Raw genomic sequence first — 13848 nt, forward strand, 5'->3', positions numbered from 1 at the left:
TAGACAGAGAAAGACAAAGGGAGGGAGGGAAAGCCGAGTGAACATGAAATTGTCCTGTGAGTTGAAATAAATGATGTCAAGTATCATTATATGTCCGAATGAGTACATTAATTAGTGATTTACTAATATGGCCTGAGAGGCTGCTATCTAGATCTAAAATAATTAGTTGATTGGTCGATGAAAAAAACTGAATCGCCAACTATTTTCACAAATGACTAATCATTCAAATCATTTTTCAGGAATAATAATAGTCCGAGGTTCAAAAAAATGAGGATTTGCTGGATGTCTTGGTCTTACATTATGAATAATTGAATATTTTGGGGTTTTGGATTATTCTAACATGTTTTTAATGGTTTTTATACCAAATGACTAATTGATTAATTGAGTAAATAATTGGCAGATTAGTCGATAATTGTAAATAACTTAACTGTAGCCATACTGCTGTCTATATTCAATATTATGTTCTTGCCTCTGCCATTGTTGTTATTATTGTAATTGTACTGTATTGTAGTGTTATTACTGTAAAGGAGGTGTGAGGATGTTAATAGTCTTAAACACTTGTTCCATGAACATGTTCCTGTAATTTCACTTTTTGTTAAACTTTTCTTGAGAATCAACATGATGAGTGTTGTAAAGTTATAATTTTATGATGTTAGGTTTATCACGTTCTTTTTTTAGCAAGGCTTTAACTTTGTCAAGAACACTTTCATAAATATCAGCTTAGTAGGCAGAACAACAAAGGGTACAAAGGTACAACACACTGGCTTTTGTTGTTTTATTTTAGGACACCATGAGAATATGTTCTATCCTGTGAGCCCATCTCACTGCTTTGACCACAGTGTTTCACTTTGGTGCAACATACAAAGGGAAATAACTAATATCCCCTGATGGTACTCCCTCGCTGTACATATTCTACATCAAATTCAAACTTAAGCAAAGGCCTGACCACGTCTGTATCATGTCATATATATCTGGCACGACTGGTGACCAGACCTGCTGAGTGACCTGCTGTGATAAGCTGATAAACTCTCTGTGTACTTACCACCAGACCTGCATTCTTGACAGCCAGAGGCAGACCCAGCAGCCCTGTACCAATGTTCCCCTTCAACAGGTGGATAAGAGTCTGACAAAAACTGGGGGAGGAAAAAAACATTTACATCTGGCACTGATGTTACTGTGCATTGGCTATTAACTGCATATTAGATTTATAACACTTACGATGTTCCTGTCCGCCCTCCAATCCTCTCATAGTGACGTTGGGGTCTGGATGGTCCAGGAGGAGAGGGGCACAGAGCATCCATTTCTGATGGATTCTGGTCAGAAAACAAAGAACCTACAAGGAGAAGAATGAAAAAATGCCACAAATTACACACTTTACAGGGACTTCACAAAGGTAACGAATTATTCAAGAACCTATGCATTTGACAGACTTGGTGTGATTACAGCAGACAAAATTGGTAATATGGAAAACAACATTAGACTGAGATTTTTAATCTCTGTCACTTTCTGATTTAAAAAAGTCTGATTTAACACTACAAACAACAGTTTGCAGGATATACAGCTAAGTAGCTGCTCAACTGCAGCACATTAAACAGTATCTCAACATCCGGTTGTGGTTAGATGCTGCTGTGCTCCTTACTCTTCAGTTTCACTATCAACATAGGGTCTGTCACATGACATGTAGCTACAGTGCAAGTTTGTCTATTTTGTGTCCCTCCACCTACTTGTTCCTTACTGGCAATTATTGTCTACATTTCACTAATGCCTCCATTTATTTCATAACAGGAGAAAAACAGAAATAATGCATCTACAAGTAATTTAGATATCCTGCAGCAAAACCAAATTACATATGAACTGAGGAATAATTATTATATTCCTAATTAATATAATTATGATCAAATAATTATTTTTTGGCCACCATATTATCCCCTTATAAGGTTTCTATGACAAACTTGTTAGCAAACAGTTGCCTATTTACAAATGCAACAGATCCACAGTAGCATTATTATTCATTTGGAGTCATGTTTGTATCTAAGTCACTCTAAGTATCTAAGTAGATACAGAGCATTGCAGCTTTGCCAGGGCTGCTGCCGATAACTGGCAATGTGACAAAGCACCACCTGAGGAACCTGCATGTTTTGGAACAACAAGTGGTACCGATCTGTTAAAATTTGTCACTTTTGCAGATGATACAAATTTATTTTGCTCTGGGAGAAATTTAAAGGAACTTTTGCATGTTGTTGAAAGGGAGCTGAAAATCCTCAAAACTTGGTTTGATGGAAATAAATTGTCAATTAATATTAAGAAAACTAAATTTATGGTTTTTGGAAATCAAAAACAAATTGACAGGGATACTGCACTAAAAATCTGTGACGTTGAAATTGAAAGAGTTTTTCAGACATAATTCCTTAGGGTACACTTATATTTCCCTATATAAGTTATTGTGCAGAAGTGTGGGGGTAAACCTTAAAACAACAATTGATTCAATAGTCTTATTACAAAAACAAGCCATACATATTATTAATATGGCTGGTTACTATGATCACACAAAACCATTGTTTCTAAATTCTCATGATTTAGTATATTATCAAACAATGCAAATAATGTTCAGACCGAGATCAAAGTCACTCCCAAACTGTGTACAAAGGTCTTTTTTCAATACAGGAGATCAAATATGATCCGTGTGATGATATGTGTTCGTAAGTTTACTGTACAAAAAGCTAAAAAGGGATTAAAAGGAAATGTGTTTGTATTGTTGGGGTTAAATTAGTTAGTGTGTGAACAATTTTATTTTCTTTTTGGGCAGTGGATTAATTGATAAGGATGTAAACAGGCAAATATAAGCATTTTGCTTCAGCCGGAACCTGTTCAGTCACTACTTAATACATATGCCGCTGACTTTGTTTTTTTGTGTTTTAGTTTTTTTCTGTCTATGTTGTTTATATTTACTGTTATGTGTTATTATGTGTGATGATTGAATAAAAATTACTACTACTCAAACTTAATCTAAAATCTTTTCACAGGCCCTGGAAACTTTTTATGGTATTACAATCACTAAAAAGAAGAGCTGTATTGAGTCTCTTCAATCTGCTATCTGCTATGCACCTGGCTCATGCCATGTAAAAAAAATCTTGTGACTTTTAAAGTCACAGTGTGCTAATTTGATGGAGATATTTCTATAAAGCTTTCTCCTGTAAACCAACTGACGGTAATCAACACATGACAACAATTATCAGTGAAATATAGTCTCTCGTGACTCTTATTACATTTTTACAAGCAGAGAGGAACTGTCTGGCGATATTTTCAATATAGGAGGGATGAAGAGCAGAGTATGTTTTGTTTTTTTTTGCATCAGCAGGCAGAATGTCTCTTCACTATGTGAAAACTAATACTAAAGTGAAACTGAGAACATCTTTAAAACCCACAGCTTCATTCTTTAAAACCTCTCAGCTAGACACCCATTTAACATGACAATGGCCTCGATTATACCTGTCTACTAACCAACAAATACTGATGATGGTCATGTTTTTTAAGCATGAAAGTCCAAGTGAAATTACACTGCATGTTTTTTGTCTGCTACAGGATACATACTGTATCTGATGTAAATCACCCGTCCTGTGTTTCTCTGAGAAAAAAAAAATCAGAAACCATAAGGGAGATATATATATATTTTATATTTTGTGGTTTCCTGATGGAGCCCTCTTGTTTTGCATTAATTCAAATCATTCTGGTACCTGTCTATGTCCATGGAGAGCTCATTTCAATACAGCTTATCAACTGTTGCATAAAGCAGTAATGTCAGTGTTTCTATCATCGGCAGAGCAGACAGTCAAACTGAGCCAGAAGGCAGCAAATAAAACACAAGAGCCACAGACTCTGAACAACCCACATCTCCTGCTACATTCTCCCTCAGAGCTAACAAACTAGAACACACATCTTGTCCTGCACTTTAGCCTATTGAGTGCACACCTAAAACACCTTATTACATGCTAGATAGCTAAGTAGCTGGTCAGCTGCAGCACATTAAACAGCATTTAAATTTACCTGCAAATGTCACTTGATGCTGCTGTATTCCTCGCTCTTCAGCACCACTAACAGCAAATTGTTTGCACATGACACGTAGCTACAGTGCAAGTTTGTTTACTTTATCTCTTGTTCCGTACTGGCACTTTGCTAGCCTACCAGCTGCTGTCAATCAAACAGCAGCTGGCCTGCGTATAAAAAAACACATTGACTGATCAAAACTGATAACTGGACTTTAAGGTTTTTGTTTTTGAATGGGCCATTTACTGTATGAGCAAAAGGTAGAGGACAAAAGGGGTCAAACTGTCCTTTCAGCATATTTTATATTATTATTATATTACACAAAACCAAAACACGCACACATGTGTTAAAAGAATGAAAAGCGTAAATATAATATTTACATGATTCACTTTTTAAGATCGTGGTCCAACGACTAAATGCAAATATTACATTAGCAAAAACAGTACACTTGATTTTAATACCTTCACCTCGGATGTCTACATCACTTGAGGCCATCATGTTGGGTCAGGTGGTTTTGTGGACGGATGGGTGTTCTCTCTCCCAGCCAAACGGATCTTAATGCTGGGAGATCAGGGAGTCCAGCATTGACAGCTTCCTACGACAGAAGAGACAAAAAATAATTTGGTGTAAGATTTGGCAGCAGCAGGGAAAACAAGATCACAACCTTCACGATGAAAGGAAGCTACAGTCATGGCTTGATCTTTGAATAACAGGAGGGAGTGGCTGAAATGGACAAAATAATCTATCATGACACGTGATAATATGTTGATCATGATATGATGAATTTGTTTTAAAAAAATTAAAAAAAAAAATGTAATTAAGACACTGTTTATGGTTAAAATTACCAGCTGGCAAAGTTTGACTGATACAGCAAATTCATTACTGGGCATATGATCAATCACTGGTAAAATTTTGCTTAATCTATAAAAAGTAACTGCATTTTATCTACACTTGCAGCTTTAAAGATTCCGCACAGACATGTAAAAAAAATCTCTGCTTCGAATAATAATAAAAAAGGTTATATCAACCATTTTGAAATTGCATATACTCCTTACTCATTGGATATACAAATATTTTTAGTTTCAAAAGTTTAACTTCTGGGCAAAATATGTGAAGAAAAGTCTATTCTAAGTGTGTGTGCACCTCTGTATGTTTCATGTTGAACCCTGACTGGCCATCATTCTCCAGAGAGAAGCTCAATAAGCAAAACGCATTTTTGAGTACAGACCATCCAATCAAACTCCCTCTGATGCATTATAGTCATTCTGTGATTATGAGGTGAACTTTATTGCTAGAGAAAAACAGACTTTATTGCTCGAGGTGCAATAATTCTTGTTATGATTTGCTGTTGCCCTTTTTCTCACATGTGACAGTTGAGTATTTTAAAGTTTTGTACAGTTGGTCAGACAAAACAAGCTATTTGTATACACTGTGTTCGACTCTGGGAAATTATAATAGGCATCCTTCACAATTTTCCTACATATAAAAGACAAAATAATTAATTGAATAAATAATAAGCAGATGTATCAATAATGAAAAGAATTGGTAGTTGCAGCCTGTGCCAACACCAACACACAAAATCCGATCCTCTCAAAATATTCTCTGCTGTTTCTCTGCAACGTTTTCTCCCTCAAAGCTTTGGGCTGACACACTGGTATGTTTGATGGTTTTTGAGCAAGGTACTTAACCCAACCCACCTAGTCATGATGTTATGTAAGAGCAGCATAAGAGCTGTCAGTTCAAACAGGGTGTGTGAGAACATCGCTATGACCTGCTGCTGTTTCTAATCACAGATGGATTTGTACTAAGGCTTTGCTGACCACCTGCTGATTAGATGGTTCAAAGACTACAGAGAAAGTTCATAATATACAGAAATTTTAAGGAACCAAAATTCGTATTTCCCAGCAGTCAAACATTGAGTGGCTACACTTCCTTAATCTTCACGTTGCAGCATTGCTTGTTTAGTGTATAATAGGATCAGAACAACTTCTTAAATTGGGTGTCTGTTTTCATATGAAAAATTACAACTTGGACTTCTAACTAATAATACCCCTGCAAAAAGAATTTGGTTTTACGATTCCCCTTTGAGGCATTTATCCTGCATCTACCTTACATTAGCGCTGTAAACTATTGATTTGTGAACATTACACTGTAAAACTAAATAGGGATATATTAAAGAAGAACTACTGTCCAAATAAAGTGAATCTTGATTGCCCCTGGCAGTTCAACTTGGGGATGAGACGTTGTTCACTAGTGGTTCAGTGAGCATGCAGAAAAGACTTGTGATTTCCACAACTACAGTGTAACTGTGTGCAGGCCAAAGTCTCTCAAGTACGAGCGACTCAGCCATTTTCATGACATGTGCCATGACATGAGAGAACTAAACTAAGTACCATGGAAATGCAAATAACATGGTGTTGAATTTCTGTCATTAAGAGGTTAATTTTAGAATAACATGATTATTTCTGCCTTTTTAAATGTGAAACTGAAATTTATACTTTCTGATTCTCACACACCAGTTTTCTTGTTTTTGTTTCTTTCATTCTATAATGGAAGAAGACATGAAGTCGTTTTAGCTCAAGCAACAAAAACTACACAGGCTACTGTGGAAATAGTGTCCTTTACCTTTAAAGTTTTGAATATCAATATTAAAGCTGATAGTCGTCCCGTGTTTAGTAATTAACAAACACACAGCACCCTCCAGTTTAATCAGGGTGCGGCCAAACTAAGTCAACTGTGTTTGTCCGCCTTCCTTTGTTGTTTAAATGTTTTCAAATGCTAAATGTTGTCTTTTCATGGCAGCACACAAATATACACTGCAGACCGACCAGATCAACCCGATAATCCCATTATTTTAAACTAATCTTTGGCCAGGAGACGTGTGAGTGTCTCTGTCGCCTCAATGGACGCGGTGATAAGGCAAACAGTCGGGACAAACATCACTGATGGGATCTGGCCAGGAAACTACACCATCAAATGAGCTTATGATTAATTGTGCTGTGCTAAGAAAGCAGTTAAATAGGGCTGTCCACAAACGGGTTAGTTGCTATTTACTTCCGAGAAAGACACAATCAGAGAGGAGACTGAAATAGCAAGAAAGGGCGACGGGAGCTAAAATGGGAACAGCTATACTCTAGTAATAACCTGTTACCTTTATTTCACCGCGGGTTGACGAAAACATTAAAGCTAGCTCGGCTAACGTTATGTGTGATAAAACTAGGGTTAGCCAACGTTAGCTATATGTCCCGATGCCATATTTGTGTCCGTAAACACCCACCAACACAGCTCACCACGTACACCAACCTACCTCAGGGCAACCTTGTCTTCTCTTTCCGGTCCTGGCTGGCTCTACCAGAGGCTAACTTCGCCGCAGACCTCTAATTTTCATATCGTAATCATGTCTGGTGATTGAACACAGCGCGGCGGCAACACTGCACCGATTGAAAGCCAAACAGTTCTCCGCTGCTCGGCTCTCAGCGTCAGTGAGCCAGCGGGGTGGTCACGTGACCGGACCAGTCGAGGACGTAGTGTAGTCGTGGTCAGGCTCTGGTCTTAGTGTTCGACGTCTTGTTGCCATGGAGACGGTTTGTAACTGTCAGCGTTAACGTTAGAATGTTTAAAACTCGAAACTGATGTGTTTCAGCTCTATTTCCCCTTTTGAACCCTCTTAATCTTGTAAGGAACAGAGATGGTCATACTACGTATGGAGATTTATGTGAAATACTACTACTGTCAACTACTCATTTAAAAAATATAGCTAAAGGAGAAATGGAATTGCCTTTATCTCTTGGATTCAGTCATGAGACCACTATCTATTGAAGTTATCAATCTAAATAACAAGAAGTTCACTAATATGCTTATTATCACCCTTATCAGCATGGCTGGATTAACCTCTTATGCCCTCTTTGCCCCTGAGGGTCAAATATTTGTTGTTGGACCCTGTTGACGTCCGTTGTAAGTTTCATTATTTCCCAGACACTCAGAAGGCAATTTTTTTTGTCTTCCCTTTATTCTATCTTTAATACTGCTCAACATGAATGTAAGATGAAAATGTAGTTTGTATGCCTTAAAAATCTGTAAAAGTGTGTACTTGAATTTTGTACAATAAGAACAATCTGAAACAATAAGAAATATAATAAGAAAAATAAAATAAAATAAATAAAAAATTTGTCCAACCTGTTAACAAAAGCACGTTTTGTTTGTGTTTCTTTGGTCGAGTCTGTTTTCCATCGGGCTTTTATTTTTGGAAATGAATGGAAGCGCTTGGTTTAAGAACCAGGACAGCGAGACAACATTGAGGCTACGTTTAAAGTTCTCTATGCAGTTTGGTTTTCATTTACCCTCTCTTCCGCTTATATATATTTTTACACAACTAAGTGAAAAGACAGTTGAGGTTTTAGACAATCAGCAGCAAGCGAAACAATAAAGTAAAACATCCAGGCAATTCACCGGGGTGATCGTTTGCTATGCGTCAAGTAAGACAAAATAAAAGAGGAAGTGAAGAATTGTTTTTTTTCCCTGAAACTTTATTTAGAAAGTAGACAACAAAACATATTCACACAGGACTGAGGTGAACCAACACCCCAAGGAATAATAAACAGAAGAAGATGAAGTCAATAAAACCGACACCTCCGTTTTCATAACAATTTATAATGACAGATTTCTTTACATAATAAATTAAATGTTTCTTCAAACAAAACCGAATAGCAAATTATGCATATTTTCAAAGATCTTTTTGTTTAGGGTTAGGTTTATTTTGTGTCTTTTGTGCGTTAAAATCTTTATATATAAATATATACTTTTTAAAATGTTTTTGCAACATAAAAATAGGAGTATGTCAACGTATTTCTCTTAATTTGTCACACCGGAAATCCTGTTGCTGATGAAAGTTAGCTTGACGCAAACCGGCTAAACAGGTACTGGACATCTCTGGAGGTTTTCACAGTAGTTACTTCATTTGCTAGACATTCAAAGTCGAAAGTCCACAGCTGGTCTGGCAGCAGTTTGCGACACATCACTTCGAACATGACTGTGAGTTTTTACGACCCATATTTTATTTGTTGTGTAGTTTAGCTTTAATTAAGATAGCATTCCGCTCCATAATGCTAAGTAGCCTACAAGCTAGCTGTCAAACTTACCGTATTTAGCTCGTTTATAAGTTACCGATAACTTCTATTGATAACCATGGTTCTCTAGAAGCCTAAATAGACTGTTTACAGACTTCATTGAACTACAGCGTGATCCCAACAGCATATTAAGTTAACATTGATAACTCACAATGCACAAGTTTAGTTATCTGGTGACGCAGTGTTCTTTTAACATTAGGCTACAGTAAAATCATATGACATATGATTTGTTTTAGAACCAAAAGATTACACAAGTAGAGTGTCAGAAAAATGATTGGCAGCTATTGTGATAAAAGATTTGTCTTTTCAGTTTTTTAAGTTTTCAAGTAAAAAATAGTGAAGAAAATCAAAATATCTGCAGATTTCAGCCCCTCAGAAGAGACGATTATAAATCATTGTAAACTGATTTTTTTTTTTTTTTAAACGTTGGTAGAACAAAACGAGACATTTGATGACGTCACCTCCAACTACAATGAAATTTTTGATACTTTATTCTTGTTTCAGGCTAATCAATTAAGCAAAAAAAGCAGATTAATCGTTTATGATAGTAGTTAGCTGCAGACCTACATTGTTTCTCACATTAATTGCGGCTAATCTGATCTCACAGAATGTGATTGCCAGTTAGTGATTATGTCTGTGCTGCAACTGAGGTGTCAATGCAATGAATTTCATGACAAATATGATGAAACACACAGTGATTTAAGAGCAAATTATTGAATCTGTCTCTAACAGAAGCACGAGTTTGAGGTGGCGATGACGTGTGAGGGATGCTCAGGAGCTGTTACCAGAGTACTCAACAAACTGGGAGGTGAGGCTCTTCTTCCCCTTCAGACTATATGATCTTAAAGACTCAACGGTTTTGCAACTTATTTCAGTTCTCTCTGCATGCCAGCAAAGATCAATACAGGGCAAACATGTTGTCTGTGTAATTTAGGGTAAGGGTTAGGATAATATGGATATATCAATTTGAAGGTTATGACTTCTTTTAAATGGCAGCCAGTCATAGCATCAACTTACACTATGGTGCCTGTCCCCTTCAGACCTCAATGGCACAACATTAGCTCACAACATAAGCAATAAAGTAAGATTGCTAAATTGAATATTTGCCCAACTTATCAGCTATTAATGTGCTTTGGAGTTCACCTTAAAAACTCAAATTACCAGTGATTTAACTCTATTTTCTGCACCCATTGCTTTGTATTGTAAAGCTGAAATACATACAGATTTGTATTGTATATAGTGAAGTGAATTGTCTGCAGCCCTCCTACTGAAACTTGTGGTTGAGGAACCAACAGCAGAACACCGAATACATTAGTGTGTATCACCCACCTAAAACCAATTTTTGAAATTATTTTCTCGGTAACATGAACACTGTCTTTGTTAAATGATATGAAATGTTAAATTAATAAATGGCATCATCTTAAAAAGAGCCCACAGCTCTCTCCACTGTCTTCTCACAGAGAATTCAATAAGAGAATTCAGAAAGTGCAGTTACAAATTTCTAAAGGCACTTTGCATCACATCAACCTCATGACTTCTTGGCTCTGAATGTTGAGTCAGCCAGTGAGTCACCTGATACAGTTTTAAAATTTTATTTGGCTTAGTCATTAAAATGTCAAATGCCAAAGTGACGTGAAGTTTCTAGCTCATATGAGTCCCACAGTCTGGACTGTGACATTACAACAACAAACCTGTTTTGATCAACCACATCTTTAAGGGTGGTAAATTGGTGAAAAGATACTGGAGTACTGGAGCAAGAAATAAAAATAACAAAGTGTTTTGAATCTTTTCTTCATACAATTCAATTCATTGCAAATGCAGTCATGCAAGGCACTGCAAGGTATGATACTGCTGCTTCCTGGAGTTAAACAAAATGCCTCTTTGTTTTTTCTGCTCTCAGACGTGAAGTTTGAAATCGACCTGCCTAAGAAACTGGTTTGGATCGAGTCTGACAAAGATGTGCAGGTTCTTATGGACACACTGAAGAAATGTGGGAAGGAGGTCAAGTACAACGGCACTAAATGAAGGAGTCTGCTTCTGCTCATGTAGAACAGGTTAAAGTCAATTTTTTCCTGCCAGCCCAACTCAAAGATTTATGTTTACTTTCCCAGTTTTATGTTTATGACGCCATAACCTTCTGTACCCTTGTTTTTTTCCACCTTTATTTGTGTGTTTTCTGTAGGAAATGATTGCTGCTGGCGCAAAGTGAACATTTATACTGGAATTCAAGTTCTTCGCCTGTCAGGAAGAGTCTGATGTACCCCCCTTCCCCACACACACACACATGGTGCCAACTCTCTCTCTCAGCTTAAACGCACAAAAAAACCCTTGGATGCAGATCGTCTTTCAGTGTTGTGATTTACAAGATCAGAACTGCCGTATGTGTTTGAGCAATGACAACAAAACCCATCTTGATGATGCTAGTGCTTGTCCAGCACTATATTTGACATCCTTCAGTTTCTTTGTTGTTTTTCCTCCAACACAGCGGCCTGGCCTGAATAATTACTAGAAGTATTCTTCCAACATACCTCTGGCTGAAATCACAGCCTTCCTGCTTCCTGGCCTGTATAGTATAAAAATTATGTTTGTAACTTTCTTTCCTGTTTGTATAAGAGTTCACCTTAAAACAGCAAAAACAAGGCACTAACACAGGTCCTCTGACACATTTGAAGTACATTCCCTGGATTGTAAAACATGCCACAAATTGTTTACTCTTTGTCGAAACACTCAGTATTGTTGCATAAGATGTTTGTAGATCTGCACCAAGGGGGGAAATCAGTCTCTTCCCTTCTCGACCATCTGCTGGACTTTAATTTGTAAAACTGCTTCCTCTTTGCTTAATCACGGTTTACACTACTATGATCGACTAACACCATTAGTCAAATAAATCATGTTAATTGAGATTATAGTTCACTCTTTTGTGTTACTTTAAGAAAAAAGACCATCATCTTCTCCTGGGTTTTTTGTAATTATCTGTCTTTATATATGTTGAGTGTAAATGGGAAATACAATTAAATCAGTTCTGACTCAGTTTGTCACAGTTCACTGTTTTATTCCTTTGCGTAGATCTCTTTATCGAGAGGAATACTAATACTAACAGTTTAAAAACAGTGTTTCATAAAGGCAAAAAGTGCTGATTTTTGTTGAGAATTTCTGTGTAGGAATCAGAGATGAAGTTCATCTAGTCTTTGCTCTGGAGGAGGTGGAACATCTGCATCACAGGTAGGACTGTATGCAAGATATGGAAATATCAAATGACACTACATCAGTTTCCACCTCCAACCCCTGAAAAACAAATGGTGCATTTTCTGGGCATGGTAGGGTACTACTGAGGATTTTTTTTTTTTAATTTTTCCACTGTAGTTGCACCTCTTATACCCTGTTGAGTTACAAAATCACGTTTGAATGGTCCCATAAGTGTCAGTGCGCTTTTGAAAATGTTAAAAATTCTGGTTTAATCTGCTCTTGTCTTGGCAGCTCCCCGAGGTGATAACCCCTTTCAGTTACAGGTAGATGCCAGTAATTTGGGAGCTGGAACTGTCCTCTTGCAGACTGGTACTCGTGGCATTGGGCTCTTATTTGGGCCTTGAAACATTTTGAGGTCTATGTGAGCGGTGGAGGACTAAAGATCACTAAAGACCAACAGCTTTCCAGTCCTGAGCATGTTTCTGTCATTTGCAAAGAATGATGAGAGGTATAGGGGTCTGCAGGACCCACATTTCAAAAACCTAATACATATTACATTTGATTCTTTTTTTTCAGACTGAGCTAAAACTAATGAAACTCACAGATTTATAAGATAAAATATATCTAAAAGCCCTTTGCACAGTCCTCTATGCACTTAGTGTGGGTTTCCTCAGAACCCGTAAAATATATCAGAATGAGACCAGAACAGGGCGATACAGGACAAAAATCTCTACATTTTTGATATAAAGATTGTCAATGAAGGTTGGGAATTGTGGGATTTAAAAGAGTTTGTCTGATTTTCTTTTAGGAAAATTTTCAGGGATGGCAGTTAGGGTGCACGTGATGTCATCCACTCCAGCTCTGAACATTCAGTGCAATACACACCCATTATATAAAATCTGAAACTGACTAAAAATGACGCAAAAGTTGTCAAAATACCGATTTAACCAAGAAGAGTCTCAAGTCTTGTGACCCGTTTAACCATTGCCATTTTTCTACGTCACAGTATGACGCAGCAGCAGAGCCCCAAAGAGGGGTGAGTTTCATTCATTCATTCTCTATGGGAATTTTTTCGCCTTTTATCGCCGTTTACGTCGCCATGGTTACTGGAATCACAGAAAAGTCGTAGCACCCCGTTCCCGATCGAGCCGCACGTATTGACATATTGTCTGGGTTTTTTAAAACCTCCGGGACTAATTACGCGCCGAAATTTTGATACGGAAGATGAATAAGCTGAATAAGTTTGCAGAATAGTAATGGTCTGACTTCAGTTCTCATCATTAAAAGCTAAATTGTTCTCACATGAACCGAGAGAAGATTCTGCCTTTGTAGGAAAAAATATTATCTGTTGACTAAGTTCAGTGAATAAAACTTATTTCATGCATTAAAGATAGTAAAATATAGATGAAATTGCACACATTTAAAATGAGGCTTTAATTTTAGGTTAAGATACAGATAGATCAAACACTCTGAGTGAGTTACAATAACTAGA

At 37.1% G+C, this 13848-nt stretch overlaps 2 protein-coding genes across 3 annotated transcripts in view; one reads left to right on the forward strand and one right to left on the reverse strand.

The window, feature by feature from the left end:
- slc36a1 (solute carrier family 36 member 1) overlaps window positions 1–7528 on the reverse strand; it is a 41861-nt gene extending 34333 nt beyond the window's left edge. Inside the window, exons 1-4 of one of the 2 annotated variants that reach the window (XM_087171704.1) lie at window positions 7352–7528; window positions 4512–4639; window positions 1219–1333; window positions 1043–1133 (exon numbers count right to left, since the gene is read on the reverse strand). In XM_087171704.1, the coding sequence (XP_087027830.1) occupies window positions 1043–1133; window positions 1219–1333; window positions 4512–4542 (237 nt within the window). In that variant the 5' untranslated portion in view covers window positions 4543–4639; window positions 7352–7528. Of the gene's footprint in view, window positions 1–1042; window positions 1134–1218; window positions 1334–4505; window positions 4640–7351 lie in introns of both variants that reach the window. The other variant, XM_023398086.2, reaches the window with a different exon arrangement.
- Window positions 7529–8915: 1387 nt separating this feature from the next.
- atox1 (antioxidant 1 copper chaperone) lies at window positions 8916–12200 on the forward strand. Its single transcript, XM_023397976.2, has 4 exons — window positions 8916–9075; window positions 9903–9978; window positions 11071–11224; window positions 11353–12200. Exons 1-3 carry the CDS (start codon window positions 9070–9072, stop codon window positions 11193–11195), a joined length of 207 nt encoding a protein of 68 aa, XP_023253744.1. The 5' UTR covers window positions 8916–9069; the 3' UTR covers window positions 11196–11224; window positions 11353–12200.
- Window positions 12201–13848: the final 1648 nt, after the last annotated feature.

This window comes from Seriola lalandi, unplaced genomic scaffold (genome assembly GCF_002814215.2).
Source record: "Seriola lalandi dorsalis isolate HSWRI2012SDOR001 ecotype SW California unplaced genomic scaffold, Sedor1 jcf7180002054972, whole genome shotgun sequence".
Classification (NCBI taxonomy): domain Eukaryota; kingdom Metazoa; phylum Chordata; class Actinopteri; order Carangiformes; family Carangidae; genus Seriola; species Seriola lalandi.